Source organism: Scyliorhinus torazame, chromosome 7 (genome assembly GCF_047496885.1).
Source record: "Scyliorhinus torazame isolate Kashiwa2021f chromosome 7, sScyTor2.1, whole genome shotgun sequence".
Lineage (NCBI taxonomy): Eukaryota > Metazoa > Chordata > Chondrichthyes > Carcharhiniformes > Scyliorhinidae > Scyliorhinus > Scyliorhinus torazame.
Window position 1 is genome coordinate 284,522,116 of NC_092713.1, and position 21,026 is coordinate 284,543,141.

Sequence of the window (21,026 nt, forward strand, 5' to 3'; positions counted from 1 at the left end):
GATCCTGCTCATTATGTTAAAGTAAACACGTTTGGACCTCACCAAGCTCATAAGTCTTACTCTGGAGGCAGATAGAATTTAGAATTTCTACAGTGCAGAAGGAGGCTATTCAGCCCATCGAGTCAGCACCGACCTTCTGAAAGAGCACCTTACCAAGGCCCTCTCCCCCGCCCAATCCCTGTAACCCCACCTAACCTGCACATCTTTGGACTGTGGGAGAACCGGAGCACCCGGATGAACCCCACGCAAACACAGAGAGACAGTGCAAACTCCACAGTCATTCAAGGCCAGAATTGAATCAGAGTCCCTAGCGCTGTGAGGCAGCAGTGCTAACCACTGTGCCACCATGTCAGACTAAATTTAAACAATTGGAGGCAACTTAAGGGCGTATCACAACAGTGCAGCAACTAAGGTTGAACAAGCTTAGAGCATTACGTGGCATTTCAACCCATCAGCAAACTTTGTGATTGGTGACGAGGTATTGGATTAAGTAGCAGCAGCACAGGGTGAAGGGAAAGAGGCCTGTGGGTATATGCACCAATCTGCAGCTCAGAGCAGGTCATCAAGTTGTATCCTCTTTCATGGTTGCTAAGTTTGAGGCTCTTGCATCAGATGCTAGAAAGTATTTTTCTTTGCTACTCCACAGCATAATTTGATATGCACAACTGAATGCCTACAAACATTTACAGCAAAGTTTCAGGCTATTGCTGATTTACTGTCCTACATATGCATGCGTTTTAGGCTGCATGGCAGTTGTTGCATTTCTTGCACTTCTTGCACATGGCAGAACATAACATTGATCTACACCCGGAGAAGGTAGATTCCTCGGCATCCTGACATACCATTTTTCATGCACTACCAAGCAAAGGGTGGCAGTATTGCGATTGGGAATCTTCTGAAGAACCTGCCAGCGTAATGATTAGACAGCATTCACATCTCATGATGATAGCATCAGGCGGTAGTAGTACAGCCATCATTCAGTAAAGGTGCTTTCAGCAATAATATCTGCCGAAGAGAAACAAGCTGTGCCTCTCTGCAGATTTGTGGATGCAGTTGGGAAAGTCCCGTATATCTCTCAGACAACCTAACTTGCATGGCCCCCTTTTCCTCTGTGCACATCAGCTTGAAACATTTCTGATAGTAAATCATCTGGTATAGATAAAGGAAGTTCAATGCAAAGTAAGTAATTGCTGTAGTCATCTGTCCCTTGATTTGAAGTTTCACGTCAACTCAGGGTTGGGACTTTCTGCCACAGATCTTCATGTAACTGAATAGGCCAATTCTCGACCCACAGACCTTTGGGCACATAGCATGGTATATCCCAGAGTGCAGAATTTGTTTTATTTTCTTTCCTTCTCTGCCGCCACTTTGTTTCATCATTAAAATGTTGTGACTCAAAAGTGTGACACAGCTTGATGGCAGGTTGTCGCCATTTTGAATTATTAGTAGCCAGCTCCTCCTGTCATCAACGTCAAAGCTACCACACTTCAGGGAGCTTCAGTGTGTCTTTGACAAGAGTCTGAAGAGGGAAACAAAATATTTACAAGTGTCCAGTTTACATAGCTTTAAAGTGTGTGAGGCTTTCTAAATGTTCACCCAACTGCAGTTTGTCAAGGCCTTGCTTGGTCAGGTTCTCTGATGGGGACGCTATCTGGAATATGGCAAAATATTCTTCCCTACCTTTGATTCCAAAGGTCAATGAAGCTCCAGCCTGCTTCAGGTGGGAGGCTCAGGATCCCATGGAACTGATTTCTACTGGATTTCCCAGCATCTACAATTCTACAGGAATAAATAGTGGCTCCATTTCTACTGCCTGTTAAATGAACTTGTTTAAATGTTCAGACCCAATCAAAATATCTCTCTATCGTCATTTTGTCTTTTCACTGTTTTGCCTCTCATATTGATCATCTGCCAGAGACTGGTAAAACGTCCTTTCGGGAAATGTCTGAATTGTGCAATAATTGAAATTCAAGATTTGATGTCTATTTGGAAATTCACTTCATTAATGTCACGCCTAGGTTTACCTTTCAAAGATTTAAATTAATGACTTACTTTCTTCTCTGTTGAGGAGAGTTCACTTTCTGATTGAAGAACACCTTCATTTTTTGGATCGTGTTTCATGCTTTCTTCCTGTAGATAATGAAGATTAAGGAGGTTGTACCAGTGTGTTGACCACTCTCCACATCTGATAACATTTGCCAAGCTGATCTGAGCTCCACCCTGTTTAAAATTTAAATAAATTGTCATTTATGCAGTAGGTGTGACAAAAGATATATTTAGAAGTTACTGGAAATAAGATATTAAATTCTTGGTCAGTGAGTAAATATTAACATCACTACACATTATACAAGAGAAATTGTTATGAAGAGAATCCTAAAAAATACAATATTTAACAGCTAATGCTTCATTTCAATTTCTGTTGATCCAATGAAGTGAACCATTTGAGTTTTTGATTTTAAAAGTTTGGTATCTTTGAGATATTCATGGTATTGGATAATTGAGGCAAGTTAGTTCTTAGATATTTACATCTAGCTCAATTGGTAAGAAACTCAGCTGCCACTTTAGGAGAGCAGCCTGTAGACCACTTTCTGTCTGTTACTGCTTCTCCATCTGTGAATGTTGGCACTTTGCATTTGCCCCATGCCCATTTTCCCAACCCAGTTGACTGTTAATTTTCAGTATTGCTATTTAATGGTGTTCCAGTACAAGTGAAACAGCTCCAAAATTTGTCATTCTAACCATGAGAGACAATTACTCCTAGAAGGGAGTGCCTCTGTTCACTATTATGATTTCCGAGAATCATAGGACCCCAATAAGCCAACAAATGTGACTTTGCTTACTATCTTCTGAACTTTTTGTGTGATTCAAAGAAACAGAAAATCCATACACAAATCTTCAAAAGGATGGTGATTATTCCGCACATTAGCATGGCATCCCTTGGAGATGGATGGAATTTGCATTGTGTGAAGGATGTAAATAATGTAAAGAATTAAGATAGCTAATCTAGCTTTCTTATTGTTCCTGCATTGGCCTCACACTCTATCTTGTTAGAAATGTTACAAATCTAGAAACGTGGCCATTATATAGGAGCAATATCAGCTGTTTATGACCAATTTGCCAAAGATCTTGTCATGTCCAACATTTAAATCGGTAATTATTAATGCATGAGGATTTCTCCAAACTACTGGTTGAAACCAAAGATTCTCAGTAAGTACATTATGGTGGTGATGTGAAATGAACTCAGGCATTTGACCAGCTCTTCTTTATTCACTGATTTTAAGTGGGGCTAGTTTAGCTCAGTTGGCTAGACAGCAAGGACAGAGCAAGGTCAACAGCGTCCATTTAATTCCCATACCGGCTGAGGTTATTCATGAAGGCCCACCTTTTCAACCTTGCCCCTCGCCTGAGGTGTGATGATCCTCAGATTAAATCACCACCAGTCAGCTCTCCCACTCAAAGGGAAAAGCACCCGATGGTCACCTAGGACTATGGTTACTTACATTATTTGCATCACAAGAATTAATAATAATAATCTTTTTTGTCACAAGTAGGCTTCAATGAAGTTACTGTGAAAAGCCCCTAGTTCGCCACATTCCATCACCTGTTCGGGTACACAGAGGGAGAATTCAGAACTCTCACAGCCAGTACGGGAATTGAACCCGCGCTGCTGGCCTTGTTCTGCATTACAAGCCAGCTGTCTAGCCCACTGAGCTAAATTGAAACACTGTCATGAGTTGCTCTGTAAAAGACAAAGCTTATGGTTCAGAGTTTGGAATTGTGGAAAAAATAATGGGCCAATTGCTGGCCCAAATGAAATCCAAGGATACCCTACTGGAATGCCAAATAAGTTGGTTCATCGCAATAAAAACCCAAAGTTCATGACCACCTGCAAGCTCAAAAAAGGTGCAGTCTTCAGCATTAACATTTAACACAATTACCAACCAAACATTCTTCCCGATGAGATTTATCCACTGAGCAAACATCAACTCGCAGAGTCTTCTGGCGCAATGCAGAAAAGGAAAGGGTGATCCAAAAGACTTCATTGAATGTGAGGTTTTCAGCAGCTGTTGATGCTTTGGTGCGAAACAGACAGCTTGCATTTTCAGAGCATGGGAGCACGGCCACACGGATATAACTGCACCAAAAAACAAAACAGGTCAAATGCACGGGAATTTCAACACTTAGGGACTCTGATATTCCATCAATATGAAGTCAAGAAAATGTAAGGGCTGTTACACCATGCAGAAGCTTGTCATTCTTGGAAGTAGGATTCATACTGGGGGCCCAGGTTGGGACTTCTGACAAGTTCAAAAAATCCATGTGGTACTGAAAGGCACACATCTGCAATGCTTCTGGGGAATGAGAGGCTAGGTATAATCATCAATGCAATTAGAAATTTATAGAGTCAGCTACCATCATAGATGTGGATGCATGCATTCATAATGGAAATACAAAGAGTAGCGCAGAATCTATGGGCGGGATTCCCCAGCCATGTCCATCCGGCGACCGGAGAATCCCGCCCGAGGTCAATGGAGTTCTCCATTAAACGCAGCACATCCGTGGCGCTCTTGCAGCGGGCGGGGTGGGAGAATCCAGCCCTATGACTAAGATGGGGACTGAATTATGCCCATGCCCTAGTTCACTTATCCCTACGATCCCTACCCTCTAGCCACATGAAGATTCCACTTGGCTTGATTTATATGTGCAATACAATGGAAAATCAACTAATATTGTTACTCTCCCAGTCCATTGAAATTATTGAGTCACACTTAATGGTGACTAATGCTATTGCTTTCCACACAGAAATGGGATGGTGACCTCTAAAGAAAAATCAAGTATGTCAAGAATACCTCTTAATGCTAACAAAGGCACTTCTGTAGATACAGTCTCTTACATAAACAACAACTTGCATTCTTAGCACCTTTGACAGAGTATAAAGTTCCAATGCACTTTGCAGGAGGGTGATCAAACAAAGTTTGACACTGAGGCACATAAGGAGAGATCAGGGCAGATAACCAAAAGCTTGGTCGAGGAGGTAGGTTTTAAGAGCAACTTAAAGGAGGAAAGAAAGATAGAGGGCAAGAGGTTTAGAAAGGATATTGCAGAATTCAGGCCCTTGGCAACTGAAACTCCAATGGGTAGCAATTAAGATCAGGAATGCCCAAAACTCCAGAATGGGACGAATACAGGTATCTTGAAGGGTTGTAGGGTTGGCGGAGATTACAGAAATAGGGAGCGACAAATCCATGGGGTTTGAAGAATTTCAAATTTAAGGAATTGTTTGTGGAGGATTGAAGATGGGTAGCTGGCCAGGAATACATTAGATCAGTCTCGTCTAGAGGTAACAAATGCAGGATAGGTATTTCAGCAGCAAATGAGTCAGTCAATGCTATGGAAGTAGGTGGCAGGCATGGTGGTGGAGGTGCCAGAGGAGTGGAGGTGCCAGAGGGTTGGACAATGAACAGTAGCAAACGGCATACCTTTATTCAAGAAAGGGTGCAAGGGTATTCCTAATAACTACGGGCTGGTCCGTTTAACATCAGTAGTGACAAGATTTTAGAAACAATAATCGGGGGAAAGAAAATTAACAGCGACTTAGCGAGGTTTAAGTTTAATTAAAGAGACCAGTACCAACTTGTAAAAGACAGATAATGCTTGATTAATCTAACTGAATTTTTTGATGAAGTAACAGAGAAGGACGGTGAAGGAAAGCACCTGACAAAGTACCACACAAAAGGCTGGTTAACAAAAATGAGTCTCATGGAATTGGAGGATCAGTGTCAGCTTGGATTAAACTGTGGCTTAAAATACGGTGTGAAATCTGAAATAAGAACAAAAAATGTTGGAAAAGTTAAGCATCCTTGAAGAGAAACAGAGCTAACAACGTAGCTCGATGATAGGGCGGGAGGCCGATCCAGAGGTTTTTGGATCGCTGGCTCCCGTGCCTGAAAGTCGGCACATAATAGGTGCCGTGGCCAATTTTTGGCTGCCGGCAGAGAGTCAGCCAACAGCTGGGCAACATTAAACAATGTTTAGGCGCCTGGGAAATTTATGGTGAAAATTTTGAATTCTTGTACACTGTTGCAGTCGGTAAAAGCTAGTTTATAAATGTGTACGAATATTAGTCCAGTTTTGAAGCATTCTGGACCTCTGCCAGCGAATAAATCCCAGATGAAAAGCAAGTGTTTCAGTGTCACATTCATGACACTGAAAATCATGCCTTTTACACGATATGCCTTTCTATGATCTTTCTATCTATGCCTCGCCACAGATGGTTAAGAGAATGGAGCCTGGGGTTTAGGAGGGCCCCAAGGCTCCCTGTGAGATCTAAGTGAAAGGCGGGAAGTCCTCAGAGCAACAATACAAAAGCAACCTGGATGGAGGTCGCAGTGGCTTGGTGTTGAACAAACCGCTGGTGTCATGTGTCTGGCCCAAGCACATATGGCAGCATGATGCACACATGCCACTCTGCATGGCGATGGTCGTGAGGTGGTGGAATTGCGACACCTGATAAATGTCAAGGAGCATAGAATGAAGTGTGCCAAGTACACAATGGTCACACCTTTCAATGAATGTTTGCAGCACAGAATCATCATTACAATCTCCCGCTTCATTTGCAGAAGAGGGAGAACAAGGCTCGCAACAAGAGGACTGGAGACGGTGTCCCCACCTCACCTATCCTGACAGCCATCGGGAAGAAGGTCCTGGGGTTTGCTGCCAACTAATGCAGCTTGGCCATACGTCAAGGCAAGATGGGAAGAAGGCCCCGGGTTGGTGAGATTCCAAGAGTTCTTTTTCATAACTACAGCAAACATTACTGAAGGGGCGGGGAAGGGGAGGGTGCTTGAAGCTGCGAAAGCTGGCAGGTAGATAGCATGGGTGAATCATAGAATTTACAGTGCAGAAGGCCATTCGGCCCATCGAGTCTGCACCGGCCCTTGGAAAGAGCACTTCACTTAAGACCACACTTCCACCCTATCCCCACCTAACCTTTTTGGACACTAAGGGCAATTTAGCATGGCCAGTCCACCTAATCTACACATCTTTGGACTGTGGGAAGAAACCGGAGCACCCGGAGGAAACCCACGAGGACACAGGGAGAACGTGCAGACTCCGCACAGTCAGTGACCTAAGCCGCGAATCGAACCTGGGACCCTGGAGCTGTGAAGCAACTGTGCTAATTACTGTGCTACCCACCACTGTGCTGGTTTATGACTTTGTAGGTTTAATCACATTGTGGAGGAAGCTGTGCCTCTGAATAATATTTCCAATGTCTCATGTGTTTCCAATGATGTAATATCTCTCACTAAACTTACCCGGAAAGTTGACTATGCTCCTAACTTCCCTTCTTGTTTACCACATAGGTGCAATGCAGACAGCTGCAGACATCATCCCAGAGGAACAAATGTTCACCTGCGAGGAGGGAGATGATGCCTCGGAGCATGCAGCATCATATCCTTGCTCTGCATCTAGCACCAACACAGATACATGACCTTCGATGCGTATGAGCATCTTGGCTCTTACGATAGATGCACTAGTGAGAGCACACCACAGTCACACAAACAACTTTCAGAATTTGAGATGGAGCAGGCCTCTGGCAGTCGGAGGAGTGTTGGAGTTGACCTAGTTGCTAAGATCTGGAGTTGTCGGTCAGGCGGCAGATACTGGATGTCCAGCTCAAAGTATATGCAGAGGGGTTGCGCATGACACGGAATTCGGGACATGAGTTTTGTGATGACTCACAATACAGAATGCCTGGCACCCCCCCACTGGCAGACTGGTAACTTTCATGGAGGGCCAAACCCAGTAGATTATTTGACACAATACTGGGTATGTATTCTGACCTGCACTCCATTGCCTTGTCTCTGACGTCTGGGCATCTGAGCCAGATTGGTTAGGTACAAGGAGTCTGGAGTCACATTCAGCTTCTGTGCCTCTTAGGAAAGCAGGAACGACCAAATGGATCTAGAAGCAGTGGATAAACAGTTACTGACGCCATTGGGGAGCACCTGAGGATGCTTCTGATGCCCATGGCCTCTCCTCCACTCCTCTTCTATTGGCACAGATGTCTACGAGTGCTATGACAATTGATGAGCTACCTGCCACTCTGGAGGAGACTTCCAATACTTCAGGGTCCTCATGGCCTCAGGTGACCACAGGATGGCTGCTAAGTCATCTCAGGCAAGATTGCGTAACAGTCAGTAGTCTGTCCCTAATAGAACTGTCAGTGAGGGAGGGGAGCAGCATGCCGCAGCACCAGAAAAGAATAAGGAAAACTCGACATTAGTCACACTTTCTTGTCTATTATTTTTAGAGAATATTGAATCACTGTGTATATAAATAATTGTTATTTTCCAAATATTATCTGGCTGTCTCTATTCATTATGTCTGTGTGAATGTATAGATATGGATTTCTTTCTATAATGATTCTGAAGTTATGTCCATTCTGATGGACATTATTTGGCTCCTTAACATTGCCCATACATGAAACTCATGCTCATGTCACCGAGCCATGCACAGGAGGGAACAGCCATCAAGGTGATATTGAGCTGGAGAAACTCAGCTACTGGAATCTTTCATGATCAGAGCTTCCCATGTCTCATGGGCATTCAGTCCCCACCTTGGACCGGCTCACCCTCCTCTTCCTCGGACTCCTCATCAGAGGACCAGGCCGTCTACCTCAATTCTTCCTCTGACATGGTTTCCACTCTCTAGAGAGTCAGGATGTTCAGCCGAGTGCAGAATATTACCACGAGGGAGATTCTGGTGAGTGCATATTGGAGCGATCCAGCTGATCTATCCAAGCATCAGAACCTCATCTTCAGCAGACCAATTGTGGACCTGGTTGATGTGTAGCTTTTGTTTTAATGATGCTCAGAATCCAGCCTTAGATTTCAGCCATTTTTCCACAAATATCCATCCATTCAAAGGCCCATAAATATCACTGGCAGCTGCAAGACCCTGAGGGCTTCGTTATGGCAGCTTCCCGGGTATCTTGCACACACCTGCACGATTCCTTGATTGTAGTCGCACATAATCTGCAGTTACGGAGTGGCATCCCTTGCGGTTGATGGAAGCTCCTTGGCTTGCTCGTGCTTTAATGGTTATGTTGGTACAATCAGTGATGCCTGGCACCAATGGGAAAGCAGCCATCGCTGCAAAGCCTCTTGCTCTTTCCACTTGACTGCTGCTGTCTGTTGTGAAGGAAATATTTATGTGTATGCCTAAATGTGACATTAGTGAAGGTCTTTATAGGTCAGCATGGAAGCTTTCTGCCCATGGCGACTACTGTATTCCATTCAAGCTCAATGAAACCTCAAGGAACAGCATTATATCTTTCAACTCGGCACTCTACAGCCTTCTGGACTCAACAGTGAGTTCAACAACTATGGATCATATCTTCTGCCTGTGTTATGGTCCAGGTGTTTTTTTTTGCTGGGTTGGCACTTTCTGGTTTCTTTCTTCATCCTTTCATGTTGCCTTCAGATAATTGTTCTGTTGCCATTAACGTCTCAATTGGGCACACTGTATCCATTACCACTGTTGGCTGTTGCATCATGAAATATTTTGTTACTTAAAATTCCTCCAATTTATCACAGACATTCTCCTTTCTTCTTCCTGCCCCTTTCTCCCTTCCACATGCTTAAAAACTCTTCGGTTTTTACCATTCTTCAGTTCTGATGAAAGGTCATTGATCTGAATAGTTAACTCTGTTTTTCCCCACAGATGCAGCCTGACCTGAGTTTTTCCAGCACTTTTTGTTATTAGAACATAAGAACTAGGAGCAGGAGTAGGCCATCTGGCCCCTCGAGCCTGCTCCACCATTCAATGAGATCATGGCTGATCTTTTGTGGACTCAGCTCCACTTTCCAGCCCGAACACCATAACCCTTAATCCCTTTATTCTTCAAAAAACTATCTATCTTTATCTTAAAAACATTTAATGAAGGAGCCTCTACTGCTTCACTGATCAAGGAATTCCATAGATTCACAACCCTTTGGGTGAAGAAGTTCCTGGTAAACTCAGTCCTAAATCTACTTCACCCTTATTTTGAGGCTATGCCCCCTAGTTCTGCTTTCACCCGCCAGTGGAAACAACCTGCCCGCATCTATCCTATCTATTCCCTTCATAATTTTATATGTTTCTAGAAGATCCTCCCTCATCCTCCTAAATTCCAACGAGTACTGTCCCAGTCTACTCAACCTCTCCTCGTAATCCAACCCCTTCAGCTCTGGGATTAACCAAGTGAATCTCCTCTGCACACCCTCCAGTGCCAGTACGTCCTTTCTCAAGTAAGGAGACCAAAACTGAACACAATGCTCCAGGTGTGGCCTCACTAACACCTTATACAATTGCAGCAGAACCTCCTTAGTCTTAAACTCCATCCCCCTATACAGACTTCCAGTATTCTCTGCACCTTTTGCTTTACCACTTAACTTAGTGTCGTCTGCAAACTTGGACACATTGCCCTTGGTCCCCAACTCCAAATCAGCTATGTAAATTGTGAACAGTTGTGGGCCCAACACTGATCCCTGAGGGACACCACTAGCTACTGATTGCCAACCAGAGAAACACCCATTAAACCCCACTCTGTGCTTTCTATTAATTAACCAATCCTCTATCCATGCTACTACTTTCCCCTTAATGCCATGCATCTTTATCTTATGCAGCAACCTTTTGTGTGGCACCTTGTCAAAGGCTTTCTGGAAATCCAGATATACCACATCCATTGGCTCCCCGTTATCTACCACACTGGTAATGTCCTCAAAAAATTCCACTAAATTAGTTAGGCACGACATGCCCTTTATGAACCCATGCTGCGTCTGCCCAATGGGACAATTTCCATCCAGATGCCTCCCTATTTCTTCCTTGATGATAGATTCCAGCATCTTCCCTACTACAGAAGTTAAGCTCACTGGCCTATAATTACCCGCTTTCTGCCTACCTCCTTTTTTAAACAGTGGTGTCACGTTTGCTAATTTCCAATCTATTTGGTGGCCTATAGACTACTCCTATCAGTGACTTTTTTGCCTTACTATTCCTGATTTCCACCCAAATGGATTCAACCTTATCCTCCATAGCACCGATGTCATCCCTTACTGTTGCCCGGATGTCATCCTTAAATAACAGTCTACACCTTACCATCCGCTCTGTCCTTCCGAATAGTTTGATACCCTCGGATATTTAACTCCCAGTCGTGACCATCCTTTAACCATGTTTCAGTAATGGCCACTAAATCATAGTCATTCACGATGATTTGCGCCATCAACTCATTTACCTTCTTCCGAATACTACGAGCATTCAGGTAAAGTACACTTATGTTGGCTTTTTTACCTCTGTTCTGAATCTTAACACCTCGATCAGTAACCTCTCCTAAGTTATATTTCCTCTTAACCTTTCTCCTAATTTTCCTTGTCGTTGAACCCATTTCTTCATGTAACAACTTGCTGCGTCGCTTACCATTAATGTTTTCACTTCCCGTTTTATTCCTTTTAGTATTCCTGGTCCTATTCACTGAGCTCCCCTCAGTCGCTGTACCTTGTACTGTCGCCCTTTTTGATTTTTGACTATGGCTTCTCTGCCTTACACTTTCCCCCTTACTGCCTTTTGTTTCTGTCCCTGTTTTACTACCTTCCAATTTCCTGCATCGGTTCCCATCCCCCGCCACATTAGTTTAAACTCTCCCCAACAGCTCTAGCAAACACCCCCCCCAGGACATCGGTTCCGGTCCTGGCCAGGTGCAGACCGTCCGGTTTGTACTGGTCCCACCTCCCCAGAACGGGTTCCAATGCCCCAGGAATTTGAATCCCTCCCTCTTGCACCATCTCTCGAGCCACACATTCATCCTATCTATCCTGACATTCCTACTCTGACTAGCTCGTGGCACTGGTAGCAATCCTGAGATTACTACCTTTGAGGTCCTACTTTTTAGTTTAACTTATTATTTAAGTTGTGTAAATGGTTATTTTCAGCCTGCAAAATAAGAAGAAGTAATGTTCCTCAAGTTTCAGTACTATGTTGATAAATTTAAATTACGTGGATATTGGAACAGTAAAATTTGCCAACGATACTAAATTTGGAGATGTTGCAGACATCAAGCATGATATGAATTGACGATCTTAGTCAGTTAGGCTCGCAGAATGGGAAGTTAAGTAGCGGAATGAATTTAACAGAGAGGTGAAGTGTGAGGTGATGCATTTTGGCGAAGGGATCAGGCGAGGAAAAATAGGCTTAATGGCACAGTTCTAAAGAGTGTGCAGGAACATCGGTGTTCTCTGCATAGACCAGGCTTTTTCAAAGTGGGGGTCACGACCCGCGGGTGAGTCATGGGCAGGCATAAAAAGGGTTGCGGCGCATCCTGAAATTAACATAGGTATCTCAACTGCTGGGTAAGATCAGCAGGATCGCAAACAGAAAACGTTTTATGAAAATGGCTCATGTGAGGTAAGATACGGGAGAATGTATGGCCCAGGAGTGAGAAGCAGAGTGGACTGGAAGGTTGACAGACATCGCAAACAGATGGTTAGCTGTAATTTGGAATAATCACACAGACAATACTGAAGTTGAATAACAGGACAGTGGGTCGTCACCAATCAATCCGACTCTCCTCTCAACTAAACTTAAATTGAGTAGCTTTTCAGGTTCATCCACGAAGAGACTCAGTTCCCATTTCTATAGAAAAGCGAGCACAGATCCTCACCCTGAAGCCCTCCGCTTACACTCTCTCTCTCTCAGTCCTCTCATTGGAAGGAGCTTTTGGGAAGCCCAGCACCAGGTTGGAGAGTTTACTCATGAATTCTAAATGTGGGAGGGATAGCAGGGTTTGGAGAAATCTGTCTTCTTTCTTTCTGGGTCTGGGTGTCAATCCTCACCCGCAGTAAAACTCACTGCATTTACCTGGCACTCATTGCATTTAAACGTGGCACAAAACAATCACACTTGGACTCTTTCACAACAGCTACCGAAGGAAAATCCTCAGAATTTTATGGAAACTCGCTGTCTTTGTCTGCACAACTCCGCCCCCCCCCCCCAGCCCACAAAATCATCTTGCATTATACATGAAAGAAATATTGATATCAATCCCCCCAAAAAGCTTTTCCTTTTTAAACCCGAATCCCTTTGTCTTTATCTCAGTTTAATTTACAGTAATGTTCTGGATTCCTGTTCCCCAGCCATTTATTAGCATACTGCATCTTCTCCTGCAAGATTCTTTTTAAGATTAAGGGCTATTAAGCCTAAATTTCTCCAGTGTCTTCTCGGTGTTAGTCATGGCTCAATGGGTAACGCTCTTATCTACATCAGACGGGAGTGGGTTCACCTCGACAGCTAGGCTAAGTGTAGTTCTGCAGGGATACTGCCCTGCTAGAAATGCCATTTTCCAGTTACCATGGGCGGGATTCTTTGACCCCCCCACCGGGTCGGCGAATCGGCGGGGGGCGGCGTGAATCCTGCCCCCGCTGGCTGCCGAATTCTCCGGCGCCGGAGATTTGGCGGGGGCAGGAATTGCGCCATGCCGGTCGGCGGGCTACCCCGGCGATTCTCTGGCCCGCGATGGGCGAAGTCCCACCCGTTCTAAGCAGGTCCCGCCGGCGTAAATTGGAGTTGGTCCCTTACCGACGGGTCCTGGCGGCGCGGGCGGGCTCCGGGGTCCTCGGGGGGGCGCGGGGCAATCTGGCCCCGGGGGGTGCCCCCACGGTGGCCTGGCCCGCGATCGGGGCCCACCAATCCAGCAGCCGCTGATGCTCCCGCGCATGCGCGGACCCGTGGAGTCCGTTCGGCCCCAGCTGGCGCGGCACCAAAGGCCTTCCACGCCGGCCGGCGGGGCACAAACCACTCCGCCTCCGGCCTAGCCCCTGAAGGTGCAGAGGATTCCGCATCTTTGGGGCAGCCCGACGCCGGAGTGGTTCCCGCCACCCCACTGCGCCGTTTCTGCCCGCCCCGCCGATTCCCGGAGAATCCCGCCCCATGTTTCACGGAGGCTCTGCCTCTCATGTGGATGTAAATGATTCCATGGGACTACATTGAATAAGAGCAGGGAGTTATCCCTGATGTCCTCACTATCATTTATCCTTCAATCTACATCACAAAAACAGATTATCTGGGGCGGGAGCCTCTGGCCGCATTCGTGGTATTCAGAAATAGGGATAATGAGTACAAAAGCAGGTACTTTATGCTGAACTTTTATAAAAACCCGGTCAGGTCCAACCAAATTATCGCATCCAGTTGTGGTCACCACACAGTAGGAAGGATGCAAGGATTCTTGAGAAGGTGCAGAGGAAAGTTATCAGAATGATTGAGGGATTTTAGCGACAAGGTTAGATTGCAGAGGCTGAGGCTGTTCTCTTGGGTGCAAAAGGGATTGAGGGGAGATTTGATAGAGGTGTACAAGTGTGATAGATTTAGATAATGTAGACAAATAAGAGCTGTTCCCATTAGCTGGGGGACAAGGATTAGAAGACACAGATTTAGATATGTGTGAATTTGAATTTGATTTATTGTCACGTGTACTGAGGTACAGTGAAAAGTATTGTTCTGCGTATAGTCCAGACAGATCATTCCATACATGACGAAAACATAGGACTTGATAAATACACAATGTAAATATGGAAACACAGATATCGGGTGAAGTATACAGAGTGTAGTACTGCTCAGTAGAGAAGATGTATGAAGAGATCAATTCAGTCAAGAGGGTCATTCAGGAGTTTGGTAATAGCAGGGAAAACGCAGTTTTTGAACCTGTTAGTGCATGTTCTCAGACTTTTGTATCTCCTGCCCGATCGAAGAAGTTGAAAGAGAGAATAACCCGGGTGGGAGGGGTCGTGATTATGCTGTCCGCTTTCCCAAGGCAGCGAGATGTATAGACAAACTCATTGGATGGGAGGCGGGAACGAAGGTTTTTTACACAACAGATGGTAATGATATAGAACTTACTCCCTATAAGGGTAGTGGAAGCAGAGACAATTAAATGATTTCAAAAGGAAATTGGATGGGTACTTGAGTGAAAGAAATCTGCTAGGCTATGGAGTTAGAGCGAGGAATCTGATTGATTGGATTGCTCTACAGAGGTGGCCTGGACTTAGCAAGCCGAATGACCTCCTTCTGTGTTGTAATGACTCAGACTGACAAGCATTTGCTACAGAATTTGTTAATGTTAATTGTCAACAGTTGGTTCAGTTTCCTGCAGCGTGTGCAGGCTCGGACTGATCGGAATTTGCTATCCTAAATAATTCATTGCCATAGTTTCTCTCCCACTTGAATCCAGAAGTATTGTAGGTGAAATTTCAGAGCATTTAGACTGCCTAGCACAACTACTTCAATCTATTTATAGCCACGTTTTTAAAAAAAAAAAAAATGTTTTTGGCAACCTATTTCTAAGTTGGATCTCCAGCCCCATTACAACGAACTGCAAATAACTTTGTTTCTTGTTTTGGCATCTGGCTTTGTCGTAGCCTGTTTCATGTAATATTACTATTCATCACTTGACTGTACCATTAATCCATCTGTACTGATTTTACTTACAGCTGACTGAGTTCTCCACATTTGCTCTGCAAGGTCATTGGCATTTCTGCCAATCTAATTTGGAGACTGAGCTCCAGCACAATAGCAGTAACCTGAGACTTTCACTAAATACTGCTCATTTTAAAAAAAACTTTGAACAAACATTGATGAAATCTCTACATCAGAATCCATGAGAAATTTTTCAGAAAAGATTTAATGGGATTCTCATGAACAAGTTTAAAGAATCTCCATTAATAAACCAGAACATGACTTTTACATGGTAGGCATGAAATCATCTCAAATATCTCTCACCAATTCCTACAAACTACTTTGTGCTTATCAATACTACCGACAACAGAATGGAAAAATCAATTTTATATTGATTTTGGACTTTGAGGTTTTTGACAAAGTCCTCCATTAAATTATATGGCTGAATTTTATGTGGCACCGTGAGCCCTACCTGTTAGGCTAGAGTCAAGGGAGCCCACTCTGTAAAAGGACAACTGCCCCATTGTCATTTAAGTCAGTTGACCGTTAATAGACTTGAGAGGCACAAGAAGTCCTGCCTCAGAGAGCTGCTGGCCAATTAGATGCTGGCAGTGCCACCAGGAATAGTGGCCACTGTCAGTACTGCACTCCAGGATTGAGGAGGTATTCAGCTCTGGATCGGGATTGTAAGTGAAGGTCTTGTGAATCCCAGTAAGAGTTTGAGGAACCATGGGTTGTGGGGTGAAGAGGGTTCAGTAAGACTTGGGGAAGTAACAACTTTTTTTTTGGGGGGGGGGGGGGGGGCGCGGTTCTTTCTGAAGGGCCTGTTCAGGAGGGATGTGCGCCTTTGCCTGCCATGAACCCGCACAGGGAAAGCTGCTCGTCTAGCCACTTGGCATAATTCTCTCTGCAGTCTGTTAAGTCCTGGCGGTGGCCAGGAGGAGTTTAACCTTCAACTTTAATTTTTACTCCCAAATTCATATAATCGTATAAAAAACATAAATATTGGCATTCAACAATTTGCACTATCTACAGGAATGGGACGGTAAATCATTTAAGTGTACATCTTTTTGAAGTGTATTTACTTTCAAAAGTCATCACAAGTTGTAACCTTTCAGCCAACCTTGTCTGTTCTTCAATCAGCTTAAATCGATCTTGCAAGATCAAAAGTTTTAATAATAGGTGGTGATCAAATCGTGCACACCTGCAAAACAAAGATTGTTTCTACTTACAGTGTACGGTTCTGTGGCAATGAGAGTGCTGCTAGATTGCTCAACTGAATAATAAATATTGCAAATCTTTTGCTTTTGTCATCATACCTGCCAAAATAAGGACATTTACTGTTAAGCAAGAAACTTTGCAAAGAGTAGTTTCAGCTTACCAAATGTTATGCAAATGAATGAAACACAATAGAAAATCATCGTATCCCTACGTTGCAAGAGGTCCTTCGGCCCATCCACTCCCCTGTTCACCCCACCCTAGCCCGCAAACTAACCTGCACGTCCCTCGACACAAAGGGGCAATTTAGCATGGCCAATCTATCTAACCTGCACATTTTTGGACTGTGAGAGGAAACCAGAATATCCAGAGAAAACCCATGCAGACACAGAGAAAAGGTCCACACAGACAGTCACCCAGGGCCTGAATTGAATCTGGGTCCCTAGTGCTGTGAGGCAGCAGAGCTAACCACTGTGCCACCATGCAGTAAAAGAAACACATTTCAATTCTAGTGAGCAGGAAAGCAAACCAGTTTGACCAGCTTAGTAGAGGCCTTTATGGTATTCTCTTGACCTTCACGCTTTTCCAACTTTTCACTGAATTCCCATTTCAATTGTTTGGCTGCTCCTTCTTTTCGAATTCCCCAATGACACTTAGGAAAGATTTTTTTTCAGAATTCTTCTCCTTTGATTACAACTCAAGTGAACTTCTGGCAAGTTCAGTTGTAAAGATATAAAAAGTTGTAGTTTTCATGTTGCCAGTAATTTTTAAATCTTTTTGACATTAAGAGAACTTCAGATCTTACTTCATTCCAATCTGGAGTCGGGAAGTTCCTAGTGCTTCAATTTCGTCATCAAAAAGTACATCTTCTATCTCACACGATCTAGAGTTAGATGAAACATGTAAGAACAAACTGCACAACTTTTCAAGTCAATGAGATATTTTGCATTTTTCAGTAATTGTACTTGGAACTCTTGATCAATTTTGTTGAAGGAATTTGGTGACAAAATAGAATACAGAAACTGCCAAGTTTCAAAACTGAAAAATGGAGGACAGGATTTAAAAAAAGTGAATATCCTGGAGAATGCGCTTTATATACCTTCTCACTGCTTCATATACTCCACTGTCACCTGCCACTGACTCGTCTGATACGGCTGCGGAAACACAAGCAATTTTGTGATGGATTACTGGTCCAGACATCTCTGTTTGAGTGCTAGCATCTGAAAAGTAGCAGGAGATAACATTTATCAATATCATTTTAAATTTTCTGAACAGAATTACAGTCTTTTGGTTCAATTTCGAGAAAGGAAGAACATTGCAAATGCTGGAAATATAAAAGAGAGAGAAAATGTTAGAATGATGCAGCATGTCCATCAAACTGAAGAAATGTGATGGCACTGAACATGAACATTCCTGAACATTGAATATAAAGTTTTAAAACCTGAAGCGCTGCAGCACCTAAGAAAATAGAAGTCAAAACTTGGAACTGTTAAGGAAGGTTCAAAATATTGACCAGAGAAGGCCTGGGAGCAAGCATTCTTTGCAGGATTTCCTTTACAATGGTACAATGAGGTTCCTTTTCAGTAATAAAAAAAATTGTAATATGGGGGAGACAGCATTTCTCATTCATGAGAATATTTCGGTGGCGATTTGCAGTCAGTAACTGCATTCAGGTTGCTTTGACCAGCATTTCTAAAAAAATAACTTCCATTTACTACCAGTGAGCGGACTTTTCTCTTTTAGAGGCTAAGTGTGGTGGTGGGTGGCGGCATGAATCCCATTGCTCGGAATGGTGGGAAACGTGCTTGGGACCTATTTGATTATGCATAGAAGAATCACCTTGCAGGTCAGGAACTGATTCGTCTGCCCTGCTGTTACCAAGTGGGCCGAAGTCCGTGCGCCATATTTAAGCACAACCCGAGCACACACATCTTGCTCTCTTCAGCCCAGTTACCTCTAGGACACCCACAGAGCTGTCTTTGAGTCAAAGGACATAGGCTACAAGCCAAAAGGCAGCAGCAACACCCTACTTCAGCCACAACGCCTTCCAGGTCTTTATCAGAGAGTGCAGGCACACAGAGGAACACCCTATATCCCAGGAATGGTTCCAAAAAGCACACAAGCCTCACTCCTCCAGCCTAGGCCATCGCAAGGACGTCAGCGCCACCGGCAACTGCATTTGAAACGCCATCCAGTGCAGGAAGAGGGTGAAGAATCTTATCCGCTCCGCCAGGTTAAGTTATCCTCAACACCCTGCAATATCAAACACTTATCATGGCATCATGTGCCGAAAAGGTTACTCTCTTCAGGAATTTCACACAACCATTAGCAAGGTACAAATATCACCACGATTGTCACACGGAAACCTTCACATTACCACCATCCCATCGGTCATGGTGCTCACACTCAATTCTCAGAACTGCTGGGGTGAGCTCAGTACACACAAAGGGCATGTATCTTTCGCAATCTATGCTCCATCACTTCTCATCACAGGCCTTTCTTTTGTCTTCATTCAGGACAGGCTTACTCATAACAGGCGGGAAAGCGCGCAAACCGGGGGGGGGGGCAGTGCCAGCATAATTACCCTCGGTGAATTCGAAGAGATTGCAGCAGAGATCGCTGGGGAGGACGGGGATCACACTTGTGGGGAAGGGGAGATTGCATTGCCTCAGGACAGATCACAGATCCAACAGTTCAACACATCCTGACAATCACAGTGATCCACACGCAGTCTTATAATCCTTGACATGTGATGTCGACCTCACCGAAGATAGCTTGGTCTGATGTGAGGGAGATGTGTTAAACGCTTTTTTGGAAGTGTTTAGGGCGGCACTGTGGTTAGCATGCTGCCTTACAGCGCCAGGGATACAAATTCAATTCCGGCCTTGGGTGACTGACTGTGTGGAGTTTGCACTTTCGGCGCGACTGCGTGGGTTTCCTCCGAGCACATTGCTTTCCTCCCACAGCAGAGGTGCAGGTTAGATGCATTGGCCATGCTAAATTGCCCCTTAGTGTCCAGAAATGTGCAGGTTAGATAGAGTTATGGGGTTGATGGGTTGGGATAGGAGAGTAGGCTTGGATGGGGTGCGCTTTCAGAGGGTTGGTGCAGATTGATGGGTCAAATGGCCTCCTGCTCCACTGTAGGAATTCTCTTATCCTGTTAGATTATGGGCTTCTGATTCTTCTTCCTCCTGAAACACCATTGTAAGGACAGCTCAGAAGGCTTGATGGATTAGCAGCAGTTGTATCTCACCAATGGTAGTGCCAAAGGTCAAGGCATGGACAGGTGGAGGAGATGTCCCACAACGCCGTCATCTCATTACCCACTCTAGTTTCTCATTTTTGTGCCGACGACTGCTTCAAATTTTGGGATTATTTTCATTGCTGAGTGGAGATCCACTTCCCAGAGCAAGCGCATACAGGGAGCACTGCTTGCCTTCTTAAGAGACCGTGGCCTGCTGAATTGTGAGGCGAGAAGGCGCAAGTGAGAATTCTTGATGCAATCGCTAGACATCTCTTTCGATGAAACTGAGGGTCAGGAGAACTGTGGCCATCTTCCCTTGCCTTCACTTTACTCCTCCTGGAATCTGGCAGCGATTAGATACGTGTCACAGGCATGTCTCCCACATCTTACTTTCTCGATAGCATCATTGCCTTCAAACTGACCCTCATAACCCTCTTGAGGTTCCCGGCACTTCTGATCTTCATTCTCTGAAGATTTTGCATCCTCCTCCATTTCACCCTCCGGGAAGGGTTCCACTTTTTGCAGTGCAGGTTGTGAACGGCACAACACACAGCGACGGTGTGTGAAACATAGCCTTTTCGGTTTATAAACATTAGGGGTTGCTGCCATGGAGCCCTTAAGGCATGTGGGTACAGTCGATTGCACCCTTCACTCAAGGGATGCCTGAGATAGCAGCAAAGCCAGTGAATCACGTAGCCTGACGATCTCCGCCCACAGCAAACCTCACATACTGCTGTGCCTTGCTGTAACGGGCGTCTAAGTCTTTGTTATGCATTTATGTATTAAAGATTGCAAGATGCTGCACAGGTCTCCTATGGATCCCTGGAAAGACCCATAGGGAAAGAAATTGAGCACTGTGGCGCCTTTAAAGCCACTGGGAGGGGATAGACTCACTCCATGGGGCATCAGTTCTTCACGAAGATCTACCAGAGCTCAGGACACGCACAGATTTGTGCAGCACTGTCACTCATTCATTTGTAAATCGGTATATCCAAGGACTTGTGTGTCGCCTCTGTTGTCTGGTTCTCTCCTCCTAACCTTCTTTTTCTTCTGGCTTCCCTTGACCCTGGACCTCAGG

General features: G+C 44.5%; 1 protein-coding gene across 3 annotated transcripts in view; it reads right to left on the reverse strand.

Moving 5' to 3' along the window:
- Positions 1 to 21,026, reverse strand: part of wwc1 (WW and C2 domain containing 1) — a 220,719-nt gene that overhangs the window by 75,114 nt on the left and 124,579 nt on the right. For 2 of the 3 annotated variants that reach the window (XM_072512576.1, XM_072512578.1), the window contains exons 12-16: positions 17,804 to 17,924; positions 17,510 to 17,587; positions 16,719 to 16,805; positions 3,943 to 4,135; positions 2,053 to 2,220 (exon numbers count right to left, since the gene is read on the reverse strand). In XM_072512576.1, the coding sequence (XP_072368677.1) occupies positions 2,053 to 2,220; positions 3,943 to 4,135; positions 16,719 to 16,805; positions 17,510 to 17,587; positions 17,804 to 17,924 (647 nt within the window). The remainder of the gene's footprint in view (positions 1 to 2,052; positions 2,221 to 3,942; positions 4,136 to 16,718; positions 16,806 to 17,509; positions 17,588 to 17,803; positions 17,925 to 21,026) is intronic. The other variant, XM_072512577.1, reaches the window with a different exon arrangement.